The 19,107-nt window shown below is 34.7% G+C and overlaps 1 protein-coding gene across 9 annotated transcripts in view; it reads left to right on the top strand.

Annotated features, from left to right (window-relative positions):
* Positions 1-19,107, top strand: part of LOC144446048 (protein phosphatase EYA1-like) — a 441,648-nt gene that overhangs the window by 229,724 nt on the left and 192,817 nt on the right. The window contains exon 1 of one of the 9 annotated variants that reach the window (XM_078135737.1): positions 13,765-13,798. The exons of 7 other annotated variants lie outside the window; for them this stretch is intronic. Coding sequence is in view for 1 of the 2 variants with exons in the window: in XM_078135734.1 (XP_077991860.1) it covers positions 14,367-14,369 (3 nt within the window). In the remaining variant the exon portion in view is untranslated. Of the gene's footprint in view, positions 1-13,764; positions 13,799-14,287; positions 14,370-19,107 lie in introns of those variants that run through there. One more of the 9 variants, XM_078135734.1, reaches the window with a different exon arrangement.

Raw genomic sequence — 19,107 nt, forward strand, 5'->3', positions numbered from 1 at the left:
TTTATTTTCACACATCATGTTCAGTCAATGTCAGTATTCTAGCACAGAAATCTGTGCTACCTCCGACGATATTCATATAAACATAATCCCCATATGATTTTAGTTTCAGCAGACTGGACATGGAGTTCATTTGGACATTTGCATCTCAATCCTAGAAAGGTCAACAGTTCTACCAAGTGAATATTAATGAGCAATTGTCTGAATTACAACAGCCTGTCAATTTGTGATATATTACTACTAACATGTGCCATTTACGCTTCACCCAGCATGGGGTTTAGCATCACATTAGAGTAGTGACATTGACTACATGTGATGTGTGTGAAGATGAATGTAGTGTAAATTGTAACACAGATTGTATTGGAACTAGACTAACAAGAAATAACTATATGGTGAATTGGTGGACAATGAACACAAGTGCTGACTTTTATTACATGTGTACCAGAGATTGCACCATTGTACATACATACTACTATTACTAGTGGTATTATTACATTATGTACCAGAGATTACTTGCACTATTGTACACACATACTAGTGGTATTATTACATTATGTACCAGAGATTACTTGCACCATTGTACACACATACTAGTGGTATTATTACATTATGTACCAAAGATTACTTGCACCATTGTACAAACATACTAGTGGTATTATTACATATGTACCAGAGATTACTTGCACCGTTGTACATACGTACATGCATACATACATACTAGTGGTATTATTAAATTATGTACCAGAGATTACTTGCACCATTGTACGTATGTACGTATATACATACCAGTGGTATTATTAGTCCCCGCCGGACGAAGTCCGGGACGGGGACTTAAGGATTGGGTTCCGTCTGTCCGTGTGTCCGTCCGTCCATCCGTCCGTCCGTCCGTCTGCAGCCGTTTCTTGGAGATGCCTGGACCGATTTCTTTCAAACTTGGTACAGGGGCAATATACAATGGCATACATATGCACGTCAATTTGTTTCATGATACGATCCAATATGGCCGCCTAGAAGCCATTTTGTTTGCAAATTTTCCCTGTCTAAAGCCATAACTCAGACATGCTTGAACAGATCTCATTCAAAGTTGGTATTAGGACAGTGTTCTATAGCATATATGTGCATATTCATTGTTGTCATGATACGATCCAATATGGCCACCTGGCAGCCATTTTGTTTGTGAATTTTCATGTCCAAAGCCAAAACTCAGACATGCTTGAACAGATCTCATTCAAAGTTGGTATTAGGACAGTGTTTTATGACATACATGTGCATATCCATTTTCATTGTGATACGATCCAATATGGCTGCCTGGCAGCCATTTTGTTTGCGAATTTTCCATGTCCAAAGCCATAACTCAGACATGCTTGAACAGATCTCATTCAAAGTTGGTATTAGGACAGTGTTCTATGACATACATGTGCATATCCATTTTCATTGTGATACGATCCAATATGGCTGCCTGGCAGCCATTTTGTTTGCGAATTTTCCATGTCCAAAGCCATAACTCAGACATGCTTGAACAGATCTCATTCAAAGTTGGTATTAGGACAGTGTTCTATGACATACATGTGCATATTCATTGTTGTTGTAAAACGATCCAATATGGCCGCCTGACAGCCATTTTGTTTGCGGTTTTTCAATGTCCAAAGCCATAACTCAGACATGCTTAAACAGATCACATTCAAAGTTGGTATTAGGACAGTGTTCTATGACATACATGTGCATATCCATTTTCATCGTGATATGATCCCCCATACCCGACCAATCCTTTATTGTTGTAGGCATGTTCCATGTCCAACAAGCAGACACAACATATCTAAGTCTGTTTGATTTAGGTTCACAAGTGTTGTTGCGTGATCAGAGTAGTGATAATTCCTTAAAACCCAATCAAAGCGGGGACTATGTCATTCTCAATGACTTGTTACATATGTACCAGATATTACTTGCACCGGTGCACACACACACATACTAGTGGTATTATTACATTATGTACCAAAGATTACTTGCCCCATTGTACGTACATACATACATACATACATACATACATACATACATACTAGTGGTATTATTACATATGTACTAGAGATTACTTGAACCATTGTACATACATACTAGTGGTATTTGTACTCCAGTGCAATACCGAAAACATTGTTACATACCTGCATGCAAATAATATGCAAATAACACAAAAGTGTATGATGGCACAGTATCATTTTTACAAAAATTTGCTGTTCCGGATAAACATGTGTAATAATAACAGAACCCCATTCTGCTCATGCTTGCAGTGTTTTCTGATGCACTTTCACTCACTACACTCATCAAAGTACGGCTGCAGAGAACACTGCAAGCACTCATGCAAATACCTTAAGTATACCACACTTGTACTCGCGCGTCATCAGGTTGTGTCATACTATTGTCACAAGTCGTCATCAGGTTGTGTCATAATATCGTATATCAGAAAAAATTAAGTTAAATTTTCCATGAAGGCATCCTAAAAAATTAGATAGTTTATATGTTGAGTCTGATACAATTTGTTTTTGGCTGGAAGTTTAGAATGGATGATGACCATGTATATAGAAGTCTGTGAATAACAGAAACACCAATAAACTAAGACCATGTGTGTAGAAGTTTGTGAATAACAGAAACAATGATAATCTGAAAGCAAACCCTGCAGCTACTCAGTATCTGTATCAATTATTGATTTGCCAATCATAAACAGAAAGTTTCTGTCACTTCATAAAAAAACACTTTGACCTTTACCCCCTCCCTATTGCTGCATAGTATCAGTTTTCATTTTTCAATGTATGTCTTTCAAGCAAATGTCATATTCATGAATAACACAACTATTTTTTGCAAAGTGTGATTAATGTATGTGAATTATTTATGAGACACCAATTTATTGATAGATTTAGGAGAGTAAAATTAAAAGGATTTGTATCGTTTAACTCTGATTTATTGTCATCTTGCATTCCCAGATGTTTGGTATTAAACAGGGGTGAGGTTGGGTTTGGTGCCACACATCAACTCAGATTCAGATTCATATTAAGATATAGATTCCTTGGTCATTGTAGCAATAGGAGTAAGTCAAATCAACTTCTTAACAAAGAAATAATTTAATTCACTCAAAAAGAGCTCTATTTAATGGGGATTTTACAAAAATTAGTTGACACAAACAAATATTTATTGAATAGTAAGTTCAGTTGCTTCATTTACTTTCTTAGATATATGTTGTTGCCAAGGTAATGCAGTACACACATCTGGAAAATAAACATGAATAAAGGAAGTAAATAAATACCATTCATAAAAATGATATGAAATGGGATGGGGGATAACAATTGAAATTAGGGCGGAGATAGCAATTGAAATGGGGTAGGAGGTGATGGTGAAGCATCATTATCAAAAGTGGAAAATGATGTGTTCTTTAGTATACTTAACAGCTAAGAATGAAACTGCGACCAGTAGTTAAAGTAGTTTGCTATAACAATAGAAAATAATGATTACTGTTATGTTGATTGATTGAATCTGTTTGATTGATTGATTGATTTGACTGATTGATTGATTGATTGAATGATTGATTGATTAATTGAGTGAGTGATTGAAGCAAGATGAGTAGTAGATTGGACAGTATTAACAATCAACAGACCATTACTAGTTGTGTTTTATATAATATTTTCTATCCATTATGTAAAACTAATTATTCATGTTTTAGAGTAATAATTAATAATTTTAATAATAGTTGAGTTTATTTAAATGTTATCTACCCTAAGTGAAGTAGTTTGTTATGCCGAGTTCAAAAAAGAGGGTAATTTTATGAACATCTGATGCCATGGTAATGAAAATCACCATAATATGCAGATTACTTGTCCAAATTTTGATATAAAACATGGAAAAAAATAAAATTTTTGTAGAGAAATATTCTTGCTTTTGGCATGTATGAGTCAGTACTATCCAATGTAACACGATTTGTCTAAAATAGAACAGCTGTTTCCATGGAAACATACAGGAGGCTTAAAAATGTTCTCTTGGTAAAATATTTTCTACTGACAAATTAACATTATGAATTCAATAATAATGTTTATTTGCATATTGCCAGCCTAACGTGGGATAGTTTGTTATGGCGAATTTAAAAAAGTTACCATTTTATGAAAATCGGTTGCCATGGTAACAAAAATCACCACCTTACATGGATTTTTTGAAAATTAGACGTAAAACATGAGCAAAAAAAATTAAGAAAAAATTTTCCTTGCTTCTAACTTCTAGCATTTATAAGTTAGGCATGTCCTTTGTAACACAAATTGTCTAAAAGCTTTTTCTATGGAAACATAAAGTAGACTTAACGTATGTCTTTGCTAAAATATATTCCTGTGACAACATAATGTCTTTAACAAAATATTTTGCCTGAAAACCATCATACATATATGTAAGAACTTGTTATTTGTTATAGTGGGTTTTAAAAAAATAGTCATAAACATCAGTTGCCATGGCAACAAAATCACTATAATTGCAAAACTAGAAAAAATATGAAGAAAATGAAATATACAAAAATATCTCCTTGGTTTGGAGTGAATAGAGAAAAATAGAGATATAACTTTATACTTTGTCAAATTACATGTAAAATTACAATTTAATACAAATGAAAGTCAACACATGAAAATACAGCCATGTTTTGTTCATATAATGTGTATCTGACTTACATTGCTAGAATTTACAAAGATGTTACAAACAACTTATAGTACACACATACCTTACTTTAGCCAAGTACAAAGTTCGACGTCCTTTCAAATAACGTACAGTACTGTCAATGAAACAATGACACTATAAGACGATATTTCGTTGTATTTCTGCATGTGTAGTTTTCATATTTAGCTCATAAACTTGAAGGTGAGACTATGAGTTGTAAACAGTGGTGTAATAGTCCATTCAGTTTGAAAGGTCTTGAACAACTGCAACTGATACTTGGTTCATGATTATCAACAAAGATAATTTCCTTGAAAATAAACCCAGGGATTACATTTTTTTGTAGACCACAAGAATCCCTGTCTCGGCACATGGTTTTATGACAGCATGTTTCAAACAAACAACATTCTGAATTTCTCTTCAGTCAGGGACTTCATTCAGTAACTTGAAAGTTCAAGGAAAGCTCGCAAGACGAATTCAAATATGTGTGGTCACGTTGATTGCTATGCTGTCCGTCTGTCACTGAATATTTGCCTTTTTCAAGATAGAGATGTACTTTTGCAATTGACGTTCTCATTTCAGACATTAAAGCACTCCAACCCTTGAGCAAGTCAACCAAAATGTAAGCGTCATACCTTCATTCCAAGGATTTTGTTTCAAATGGGAGCGACGGGACATGAACCTGCAACTTGCAAATTCCATGTGTGCCACTCTCATCACTTGACCATCATAACTCCACACACTACTCCACAGACTCCACACTCTACTCCATAGACTCCACACTACTCCACAGACTCCACACTACTCCACAGACTCTACACTCTACTCCACAGACTCCACACTCTATTCCACAGACTCTACACTCTACTCCACAGACTCCACACTCTACTCCACAGACTCCACACTACTCCACAGACTCCACTCTACTCCAGACTCCACACTCTACTCCACAGACTCCACACTCTACTCCAGACTCCACACTCTACTCCACAGACTCCACACTCTACTCCACAGACTCCACACTCTACTCCACACTACTCCACAGACTCCCCACTCCACTCCACAGATTCCACCCTCTACTCCAGACTCTACTACTCCAGACTCCACACTCTACTCCACAGACTCCACACTCTACTCCGCAGACTCTACACTCTACTCCACAGACTCCACACTACTCCACAGACTGCACACAACTCCAGACCCCACACTCTACTCCAGACTCTACACTCTACTCCACAGACTCCACACTCTACTCCGCAGACTCTACACTCTACTCCGCAGACTCTACACTCTACTCCACACTACTCCACAGACTCTACACTCTACTCCACAGACTCCACACTACTCCACAGACTCCACACTCTACTCCAGACTCCAGACTCCACTCCACAGACTCCACCCCAGACTCTACTACTCCAGACTCCACACTCTACTCCACAGACTCCATTCTACTCCACAGACTCTACACTACTCCACAGACTCCACACTCTACTCCACAGACTCTACACTCTACTCCCACTGCTCCACAGACTCCACTCTACTCCAAACTCCACTCTACTACTCCACAGACTCCACTCTACTCCACAGACTCCACACAACTCCAGACCCCACACTCTACTCCAGACTCCACACTACTCCTCAGACTCTACACTCTACTCCACAGACTCCGCACTACTCCTCAGACTCTACACTCTATTCCACAGACTCCACACTACTCCACAGACTCTACACTCTACTCCACAGACTCCGCACTACTCCACAGACTCCACACTACTCCTCAGACTCTACACTCTACTCCACAGACTCCACACTACTCCACAGACTCTACACTCTACTCCACAGACTCTACACTCTACTCCACAGACTCCACACTACTCCTCAGACTCTATAGCCACTCTACTCCACAGACTCTACACTCTACTCCACAGACTCTACACTCTACTCCACAGACTAGTTAAAAACATATAAATTTTCACTATTCTGATTCTGATTCTATAGTAATAAATGCATAGTAAGATGATATAAAAACTTTTGTGGTTGCCTTGGTGACTATTTGCCTTTCATACTGTAATTAGAATCTATTGATAGATAGTAAATTTCAAATAGATTTGAATGAGAGAAACTTACTTTGGTGATTTGTTGGTATAGCCAAAGTTAGCATAAATAGTCAGGTGGAGATTTGATAAAACGTAACAGCTGAGGTGACTTTGATAACTTTGACAGTGAATTTAAGTTTTGGATTGATTTAGAACTGACACACGTGTTATACCCAGCACCTTTGTGAACTTTGGACAGCTTTGTGCTTACAGACTGTGAGACAACAGGCATCGTCTACAACACAATTGGAATTACACGTTAATTTATTCCCTGTACATCTGTGGTGGAAGTCCGGTGACAGATTAATAGCAATCAATTTGTGTTTATATGCTGTAAATGTTTACAGAGTAATGAGTTAGTCTTATTTATCAAACTTTACCAATACTTGTAAGCTGATTGGCTAAGAAGTATTACTCACAGTTATGCTGGCAAACAGATTAGCTCAGAATTATCACCTAAAGCTATACTTGCAAACTGATTGGTTGAAGAGTATTACTCACAGTTATATTTGCAAGCTGATTGGCTGAGAATTATCCCTTGGTGCATTCGCATATTTATAATATATGCAATTGAAAAAAAAATAAAACGAATTAATTCACTATTTTAGATACAAACTTGTACAGTTGATTTGTTTTACCCTTGTGAGTGCAAAACATATGGCATCATTTATTGTCTTTTTGTTCCTAAAGATTAAATCAACGGATGCAGTTTATTGAATCATGAATGATAAAGAAGCAAATGTTAATATTTTAGGATAAACTACTGTCATAGAGATCTTTGTTATCACAACCCTACATGTATCACCTATGACACGACGAGGCTGTTAATGTTTTTTCAAATTTTTCAATGTTATCTTTACACATACATATTTGTCAATCAGTGTTTGTGTGAGCACAGGTATACCACCTGTTGTCTGGGTAACGGTGCCAGAATAAACAACTACTCATTGAATTTGGCAGCTTTTCAGTGGTGCATGACACAATGCATGTTTTCATTCAAGGTAAAATTTATTGCAGTAATTCTGGTGATGGAAAGTGCGGTAGGAAAAAATAGGTTTAGCAATAAGTTACTCCATCCATAACTAGTACTTGTGTTAGTTTTTGACAAATTCCAATGTCCCCTGACAAATTCAACTTTCCCTGTCCCCTAACAAATTCAACTTTCCCTGTCCCCTAACAAATTCTACCATCCCTGTCCCCTGACAAATTCAACTTTCCCTGTCCTCTGACAAAACCAACACTAGCCCAATACTAGCCCAACACTAGGTCAACACAGTCACTAGCCCAACACTAACTGAAAACCCAGCCCAATATTAGCCAAACACTAGGTCAACACTAACTCAAAACCTAGCCCAATACTAGCTCAACACCTAGCTCAGAACTAGCTCAACACCTAGCTCAGAACTAGCTCAACACCTACCCCAACACTGCTAGCGCAGTCAAAAATTCCTGAATTGTACTGTAGATTTACTTTGAATAAAATGACTACATCTTCACTACCCTGACTTGGCCATTTATTTTCCCATTGTTCTGACTTAGCCAAGTATTTCCCTGCTGGATTAGCTAAGTATTTCCTTGCTGGATTAGCTAAGTATTTCCCTGCTGGATTAGCTAAGTATTTCCATGCTGGATTAGCTAAGTATTTCCCTGCTGGATTAGCCAAATATTTCCCTGTTGGATTAGCCAAGTATTTCCCTGCTGGATTAGCTAAGTATTTCCCTGCTGGAATAGCTAAGTATTTCCCTGCTGGATTAGCTAAGTATTTCCCTGCTGGATTAGCTAAGTATTTCCCTGCTGGATTAGCCAAATATTTCCCTGCTGGATTAGCTAAGTATTTCCCTGCTGGAATAGCTAAGTATTTCCCTGCTGGATTAGCTAAGTATTTCCCTGCTGTATTAGCTAAGTATTTCCCTGCTGGATTAGCCAAATATTTCCCTGCTGGATTAGCTAAGTATTTCCCTGCTGGATTAGCTAAGTATTTCCCTGTTGGATTAGCTAAGTGTCTTCCCTGTTGGATTAGCTAAGTGTCTTCCCACAGGATTAGCTAAGTATTTCCCTGCTGGATGTCAACTCTGTTCAGAAATTTTGAATGAGGCTTTGTACAATAAATTACAACAATGGAAAAGCCAGCAAGATTAATGGACAAAACATGGAAATGTGGTGAATATTTGTAAACTCTTCTCCTAAAACACAGTTACTGAATGTCACACACAAATTTCTTGTTACATATTGCGATCAGGTTAGAAAATATAAAACAAATAATTTGAATAATATTTTTGTGAATAGATAAATAAATAAATAAATAAATAAATAAGTAAATGAATAAATATTCACATTGATAAATGAATAATAAATGTATAAATAAGTAAATAAATAAATAGATAGATAAATAAATAAATAAATAATTAAATGAATAAATAATCACATTGATAAATGAATAATAAATAGATAAATAAGTAAATAAATAAATGGATAGATAAATGAATAAATGAATAATAACAAAGTAATTATAATCTATCCTACTGGGCTTGCTGTTGTTTTTGAATGGCAACAGTTTCATGTCCTATCCTGGACGCTTCCACAGGCCGACTGATGATCTGATGACAGATGGTTGGTGACACCTGACAGACTGTTGTGACAACTGTTACCATTCAAAACAACAATAAGTCCAGTAGGATAGATTATAATTTGTTTGTTATTAACTTCATACCTGGATGATTGAGAACATTCATAGACAGAATGAATGAATAAATAAAATGTAACTAAATTGAAATGGATAAATAAACCATCTAATTCGTAAATTTTGTTAATAATTGAGAAACTATGAATTGAAAGAGTAAATAAATTAATGGAGTAAGTGACCTTAAAAAAATTGAAAATGAGAGAGAGAGAGAGAGAGAGAGAGAGAGAGAGAGAGAGAGAGAGAGAGAGAGAGAGAGAGAGAGAGAGAGAGAGAGAGAGAGAGAGAGAGAGAGAGAGAGAGAGAGAGAGAGAGAGAGAGAGAGAGAGAGAGAGAGAGAGAGAGAGAGAGAGAGAGAAGTATAGTAAAATGAAAGAGCTAATGGGATGTACTTGGCTTACCTTTAAAACCAATTTTGATCATCGTCCAAACCACAGCCTGTTTTACAGCACCATTCATAACGCACCATCCCACTGGTCTTTATTCAAATTGTAGCAAAAGAAATAACAGCTCTGGCTTGTGGGAATGAATTTTGATTAGAACAAGGAAGTCTGTTTGAACTTTCACATGGTTCATGATGACTTCAAGTGTTCCTATACAAGGACGGTGTAATGTTGTAATGTTTAACAAACTTTTGGGGTTGTCTTCTGTCAACCACAAACTGTCCAGACATCTAATAAATTTGTATAATTGATTCAGAATTCTCTGAATCAAGTAATTGAAAACATATTATTTGTAATAATGCCATACTATTTAAATGACAACATAGTGACTATCTTAGTGGATTAGTCTGTGTATAGTCAAGTTGAAAATATAGACATGCATAAACAAGAAATCCTGATGAATTCGTACAGTTTCTTTTCTTGTCAAGTTACAAGAGAGTTGACACATGTATAGATGGGTGTAGACAGTGTGAGATTATTACTTAGTATAGATGGGTGTAGACAGTGTGAGATTATTACTTAGTATAGATGGGTGTAGACAGTGTGAGATTATTACTTAGTATAGATGGGTATAGATAGTCTGATATTATTACTTAGTATAGATGGGTGTAGATAGTGTGAGATTATTACTTAGTATAGATGGGTGTAGATAGTCTGAGATTAGTACTTAGTATAGATGGGTGTAGATAGTCTGATATTATTACTTAGTATAGATGCATATAGATAGTGTGAAATTATTACTTAGTATAGATGGGTATAGATAGTCTGAGATTAGTACTTAGTATAGATGGGTGTAGATAGTCTGATATTATTACTTAGTATAGATGGATGTAGACAGTGTGAGATTATTACTTAGTATAGATGGGTGTAGACAGTGTGAGATTATTACTTAGTATAGATGGGTATAGATAGTCTGATATTATTACTTAGTATAGATGGGTGTAGATAGTGTGAGATTATTACTTAGTATAGATGGGTATAGATAGTCTGATATTATTACTTAGTATAGATGGGTGTAGATAGTGTGAAATTATTACTTAGTATAGATGGGTGTAGATAGTCTGATATTATTACTTAGTATAGATGGATGTAGACAGTGTGAGATTATTACTTAGTATAGATGGGTGTAGACAGTGTGAGATTATTACTTAGTATAGATGGGTATAGATAGTCTGATATTATTACTTAGTATAGATGGGTGTAGATAGTGTGAGATTATTACTTAGTATAGATGGGTATAGATAGTCTGATATTATTACTTAGTATAGATGGGTGTAGATAGTGTGAAATTATTACTTAGTATAGATGGGTGTAGATAGTCTGATATTATTACTTAGTATAGATGGGTGTAGATAGTCTGAGATTAGTACTTAGTATAGATGGGTGTAGATAGTCTGAAATTATTACTTAGTATAGATGGGTATAGATAGTCTGAGATTAGTACTTAGTATAGATGGGTGTAGATAGTCTGAGATTAGTACTTAGTATAGATGGGTGTAGATAGTCTGAAATTATTACTTAGTATAGATGGGTATAGATAGTGTGAAATTATTACTTAGTATATATGGGTATAGATAGTCTGAGATTAGTACTTAGTATAGATGGGTGTAGATAGTCTGATATTATTACTTAGTATAGATGGGTATAGATAGTCTGATATTATTACTTAGTATAGATGGGTATAGATAGTGTGAAATTATTACTTAGTATAGATGGGTGTAGATAGTCTGATATTATTACTTAGTATAGATGGGTATATATAGTCTGATATTAGTACTTAGTATAGATGGGTATATATAGTCTGATATTATTACTTAGTATAGATGGGTATAGATAGTGTGAAATTAGTACTTAGTATAGATGGGTGTAGATAGTCTGAGATTAGTACTTAGTATAGATGGGTGTAGATAGTCTGAGATTAGTACTTAGTATAGATGGGTGTAGATAGTCTGATATTATTACTTAGTATAGATGGGTGTAGATAGTCTGAGATTATTACTTAGTATAGATGGGTATAGATAGTCTGATATTATTACTTAGTATAGATGGGTATAGATAGTGTGAGATTAGTACTTAGTATAGATGGGTATAGATAGTGTGAAATTAGTACTTAGTATAGATGGGTGTAGATAGTGTGAGATTAGTACTTAGTATAGATGGGTGTAGATAGTCTGAGATTAGTACTTAGTATAGATGGGTGTAGATAGTCTGATATTATTACTTAGTATAGATGGGTGTAGATAGTCTGAGATTATTACTTAGTATAGATGGGTATAGATAGTCTGATATTATTACTTAGTATAGATGGGTATAGATAGTCTGAGATTAGTACTTAGTATAGATGGGTATAGATAGTCTGATATTATTACTTAGTATAGATGGGTGTAGATAGTCTGATATTATTACTTAGTATAGATGCATATATATAGTCTGAGATTATTACTTAGTATATATGGGTATAGATAGTCTGATATTATTACTTAGTATAGATGGGTATAGATAGTCTGAGATTAGTACTTAGTATAGATGGGTGTAGATAGTCTGAGATTATTACTTAGTATAGATGGGTATAGATAGTCTGAGATTAGTACTTAGTATAGATGGGTGTAGATAGTCTGATATTATTGCTTAGTATAGATGGGTATAGATAGTCTGATATTATTACTTAGTATAGATGGGTGTAGATAGTCTGATATTAGTACTTAGTATAGATGGGTGTAGATAGTCTGATATTATTACTTAGTATAGATGGGTATATATAGTCTGATATTATTACTTAGTATAGATGGGTATAGATAGTCTGAAATTATTACTTAGTATAGATGGGTATAGATAGTCTGATATTAGTACTTAGTATAGATGGGTATATATAGTCTGAGATTATTACTTAGTATATATGGGTATAGATAGTCTGAAATTATTACTTAGTATAGATGGGTGTAGATAGTGTGAAATTATTACTTAGTATAGATGGGTGTAGATAGTCTGATATTAGTACTTAGTATAGATGGGTATAGATAGTCTGAGATTATTGCTTAGTATAGATGGGTATAGATAGTCTGATATTATTACTTAGTATAGATGGGTATAGATAGTGTGGAATTATTACTTAGTATAGATGCATATAGATAGTGTGAAATTATTACTTAGTATAGATGGGTGTAGATAGTCTGAGATTATTACTTAGTATAGATGGGTATAGATAGTCTGATATTATTACTTAGTATAGATGGGTGTAGATAGTCTGATATTATTACTTAGTATAGATGGGTATATATAGTCTGAGATTATTACTTAGTATATATGGGTATAGATAGTGTGAAATTATTACTTAGTATATATGGGTATAGATAGTCTGATATTATTACTTAGTATAGATGGGTGTAGATAGTCTGATATTATTACTTAGTATAGATGGGTATAGATAGTCTGATATTATTACTTAGTATAGATGGGTATATATAGTCTGATATTATTACTTAGTATAGATGGGTATAGATAGTCTGATATTAGTACTTAGTATAGATGGGTATATATAGTCTGATATTATTGCAACAAGTATCAAAGTTAAGGAAACTAGTGAAGTGAATACAGCAGATGGCAGATGGTGAGAAGAAAAAGAGAATTCAAATAAATAAACCAGTATTATATCTCCTGAGGTTAGAGCTGCTCCAGTGGGACTTAGTGAGAAAGCCCTACCTAAATAACCGCCACAGAGCTGTTTGCACAGTATTGCTTTGAGGAGTGCCGACAAGTTCCATAGAGAAATAGGCCAATTTGGGGCTTTATTTTACTTGCTTTTTCAAAGAAGCTGTTCCTTTTAGCATGTGTAGTGAAGTCCTCCCTCTGTGAGTGATGTTCCGTGGAAAAGCAGTCATCAAGGATTCATTGAATATTTATAGAAGGTCAGAGTCTCAACAACATCTTATTAACCCCTTACTGTACTCTATGTTAGCAGTTTGTGTCAGTGGATGTGTTGATTCAACCACACTCTCTCCTTTGTCTTTTATGTAAACGTGTATGTAGACCATGTAGTTGATTGGGCCTTCAAGGTCTATACTATATGTACATTACATTGAAACCTGGCTTGTGAAGTTCACAGTAACTGAATGGTCCATTCACATTGAGTGTTGCAGTGTACTGAGTATCCTCGCGTGTGAAGTTCAGAGTAAATGAATGGTCCATTCACATTGGGTGTTGCAGTGTACTGAGTATCCTGGCGTGTGAAGTTCACAGTAAATGAATGGTCCATTCACATTGGGTGTTGCAGTGTACTGAGTATCCAGGCGTGTGAAGTTCAGAGTAAATGAATGGTCCATTCACATTGGGGTTGCAGTGTACTGAGTATCCAAATAAGTGTTTTTCTAATACTCTACATGTGTGCTATGCATATCCACGGATAGAAGAGCTACTCCAAATAAATATAGATGCAACAGTTGTTTGATTGTACAACGTAGTGTTGGAATACATTTAATGGTGAGTTTCTATTCTCTGCACGCTAGCTGACAGTGACAAGTGACCACTTTGTCAATGGCACAGCATAGAAAGTAGCTAGAGAGCAGTGTAGTGACACAGAGAGAGAGATAGAGAGATAGACAGACAGACAGACAGACAGACAGACAGAGACAGAGAGACAGACAGACAGACAGAGAAAAAAAGTGAGAGAGAAAGTAAGAGGTTTACAATGGCCTGACAAGGTCAGTAGCCAATAATACCGTTGTCAAAGTCGTACCCTCAAATACAACACATGGTATTTATCTATTGTGCTAGTAACTTATAACATTGTCCTTATAGCCCAGTGCCGTTTGTGTATTGTCCGCATAAGTGTTCTTTTAGATATAGCCACCACCGTGCTATTAAAGCTAGATGTACCCTTTTTATGATGAACACTGTAGAGAGACTTTAACCACATTGAATTTGTTCCCATGTTATAACCTCTGCCACAGTTAGATGGTGATTTGTGAAACAGAATGTATTTGGAGGTAGGTAGTGTATGCCATATTTGGTCTGTTGCATGTTGTAGGCAGCTATGCAATGCTGTGTGTTGATAGATTGTACCAACACGCTGCTACAACAAGGCTGTACACAGTCAGTGTATACCATGATGACAACGTGTATATGACTGCCTTTGTTCTTCATCACTTGTCCATCAGCTTCCAGTATTTATATGTTCTGTTGTTTCATTTAATAGTGGTGTACACATGATGTCTACACATATTAGATATACGTACATAGAATTTGAACTGAATCTCTGTAATAATCCATATTTCATCTGATTATTGAAACCTCGTGCTATTGGGTAAGTCAGACTGGCAATTCATCAATATGGTATTGTTGAAAATCCAACATGGCCTAAGATCAGAAAGCAGGCAGAGTAAAATTATATTGTTTTCCAGCAACCATTTGACTGACAAACAACAGAATAAATCAAAGATAGATATTTGAGGAATAGTGTGGATGTGAAAATTAACATGATTTTACAAGTGAAATACTTATGTTTATGTATTGCTGACAAAGAAGTAAACTGTATAGAGAGAAAGTCAGATAAAATTTGATAAAATTTGCAAAATAGTTGAATATTTCAGTGTGCACAGAACACTTGTTAACAAAAACATGTAGAGTTGATAAACACAACACGGGCATACCGGTATACGCAGAAATATTAAAATGGTGAATTAAGTGTCAGGGATATTTGTGTGTGACGAATGAGAGTGATGGTTTGATACAAACATGAACAATGGCTATGATGTGAAGCTGTGTGTGTGTGTGTGTGTGTGTGTGTGCTTTCATCAAGGCACTGTGCTTCTACATTTTGTGTCAACACATGATTCACTTCAAACATTGACTTTCATTGACTGCCATTATGTATCATGGCTAATGCATCCCTATAGTGGTGAAACTAATGTCATTGTAGTTCACTATACCAGCTTACTTACATCTTTGTCTGATGGCGTGTTTTTTTTTGTGACAACCATTCTCTTAATCAAAACGTTTTAGTTTTGATGTGTATTTTCATTTGAAAGTTTGTGTAACAGTTTTAAGATATGCTATTTTCAGACTCTGCATAAATACAAACTTAGTGTGTTAAATCATCACAATGAGATGTAGTCAGTATTTGGTTTCCATGTATCATATGTGTATGCCATTGTGCATGTGCATATTGTAGTCTGGGTTCACATATTTAGTAAAAATGGAGTCTAACAATTTTTATGTCAGAACTTCATAATACAGATAATTAAAATTTTGTAAAAATGTACTCTTAAATTTTTATCTGTGAGTATTTTTCACTGACAGATAGAGGAATGTTTTCAGCGCATTGAGTACCGGGTATGAAATTTATGGAAATTGTATAGTAAGATGTAGTGTTGGAAATTATCAGCACTGTGTAGTACGGCTGATTAGAAAGGGGACCTAACTAAAATAACTCAGATAAAATTTGATGACAGTTATCAGTAGGGAACCCAATACTAACACTGCAAGTGTCAGATGTGGTATTTCCAAACCAACCAAAGTGTATGTTTAGTGGGAGCCTTGATGTGTGTTAGTGTCAAGAGTTTAGGACAATTTTTCATGTTGTAGATCAAACAGTGTCAATACATCATACAAACCATGGATATACCCAACATGTACCTACACAACCATAGACAAGATGTAGAGCCTTGTAGTAAAGGTATAAATAAGGGATGAAAATTTTGGATGTCAAGAAGTATGATGTCTGATATCTAAATAAAGTGAGAAAATTATGTATAATGATGTTTTCATAAATTGATGTGAGAACTAGTTGACATTGTGGCACACACTCAGTTCTCCAGGCAAGTTTTATCACTACAGTTAAATGTTAGATTTGCAATGATAAAAATCATCATTCTCATCAATTCTAGTAATAGATAAGTTCACCATGGTTACCAAATTATAAGACTCAAAGATGTGATGACTTTGTCAGCTTATTGTTCTCAAATTATTACTAGGTCTTCATATGACATAGGCAGGGTTGTAAGGCTGTATTAAATATAAATGTTATTTTGTAGGCTTGTACATATATTGTTTATTTTGTAGGCTTGTACATATATTGTTTATTTTGTAGGCTTGTACATATAAATGTGATTTTGTAGGCTTGTACATATAAATGTTATTTTGTAGGCTGTATTAAATATAAATGTTATTTTGTAGGCTTGTACATATAAATGTTATTTTGTAGGCTTGTACATATAAATGTTATTTTGTAGGCTTGTACATATAAATGTTATTTTGTAGGCTTGTACATATATTGTTATTTTGTAGGCTTGTACATATATTGTTATTTTGTAGGCTTGTACATATATTGTTATTTTGTAGGCTTGTACATATATTGTTTATTTTGTAGGCTTGTACATATATTGTTATTTTGTAGGCTTGTACATATATTGTTATTTTGTAGGCTTGTACATATATTGTTATTTTGTAGGCTTGTACATATATTGTTATTTTGTAGGCTTGTACATATATTGTTATTTTGTAGGCTTGTACATATATTGTTATTTTGTAGGCTTGTACATATATTGTTTGAAATATATCTCTTGTTTAGTTTTGTCTTGGCATACTTTCTTGCTTAAATCCTTCTAGACATGTTCTATGAGATTTATCATCATTTCAAAATACATGAACAGTTCACTATTTCTGAAAATGTTGGTAAATTTTGTCCCCTTTACTCTTCTGTCTTCATTTGACTATCCAAAAATATGGAAAGGCTTTGTGGATAGTATGATGTCAGTAAAAATCAATGTTCAATTACATCATTTTTTTTTCAGTAAATGAAAAATTTGTTCTTGAAATGTGAGATTTAAGATTATTAAGGACTAGACACTAGAACTTGGTTGTGTGACCTGTTGTAGACAGCTATAGATGACAGAACTTGGTTGTATGACCTGTTGTAGACAGTTATAGATGACAGAACTTGGTTGTATGACCTGTTGTAGACAGCTATAGATGACAGAACTTGGTTGTATGACCTGTTGTAGACAGTTATAGATGACAGAACTTAGTTGTATGACCTGTTGTAGACAGTTATAGATGACAGAACTTAGTCATATGACCTGTTGTAGACAGTTATAGATGACAGAACGTGGTTGTGTGACCTGTTGTAGACAGCTATAGATGACAGAACGTGGTTGTGTGACCTGTTGTAGACAGTTATAGATGACAGAACTTGGTCATATGACCTGTTGTAGACAGCTATAGATGACAGAACTTGGTTGTATGACCTGTTGTAGACAGTTATAGATGACAGAACTTGGTTGTGTGACCTGTTATAGACAGTTATAGATGACAGAACTTGGTCATATGACCTGTTGTAGACAGCTATAGATGACAGAACGTGGTTGTGTGACCTGTTGTAGACAGTTATAGATGACAGAACTTGGTTGTATGACTTGTTGTAGACAGCTATAGATGCTATAGATGATATCAACATATATTATGCAAAAGCCTGTGTGATGTTACCCTAGGATTGTGTTAATCCAAGGCAACTGTTTCTCATATTGTAAAAGATGATTTTTATTAAAACATGTCGTATTATTCATTTTAGCTAAATGTCATGAATGGGACAGTGTACATAGCTGAAACGAACCATTTTCAAAATATAACTGTTGAAGGAAAATACAAAAAGATTATTAAGCTACTAAAAAATGTCATGTTTGTGGAAATTTTGTAAGAAACAATTAGTGAAATGCAAAGTGTTAACATAATTGCAGAAGTAGTGAAAATAAAAGTTGGAAATACACATTTATAGATAAGTGACAGAGCCTTGAAAGATGAAATACACATTTAGAGACAAGTGACAAAACCAAAACATGTTTTGAAAGATGAATAACCATGAACACTCGTTAAAATTTGTTATAACTATAAACCGTAGCACAGACTGTGAAAGTTCATTCTCTAACTGTTTTGTATGTTGCAGTGGTACAGCCTTATTTACAGTGAAAAAATGTTAATGTTTGAAACATTACAAATTATTAGGTATGTCTTACTACTTACATGTAGACTACAATTTGGTCTTATAGTCAACACAAATAATAATGCGTACAGAATCAGGAAATACATTTTGTAAAAACAAAGTGAAAATTCTGATAACAGTAGATAAATTGATGAGTCACCAGGGGATATTTAACAAACTATTTTTTTAATGTAATTTTACAGCAATTATGAAAATAATACTATAAATGAATCAATGGTATTA

The sequence above is a fragment of the Glandiceps talaboti genome, chromosome 14 (assembly GCF_964340395.1).
Source record: "Glandiceps talaboti chromosome 14, keGlaTala1.1, whole genome shotgun sequence".
Classification (NCBI taxonomy): domain Eukaryota; kingdom Metazoa; phylum Hemichordata; class Enteropneusta; family Spengelidae; genus Glandiceps; species Glandiceps talaboti.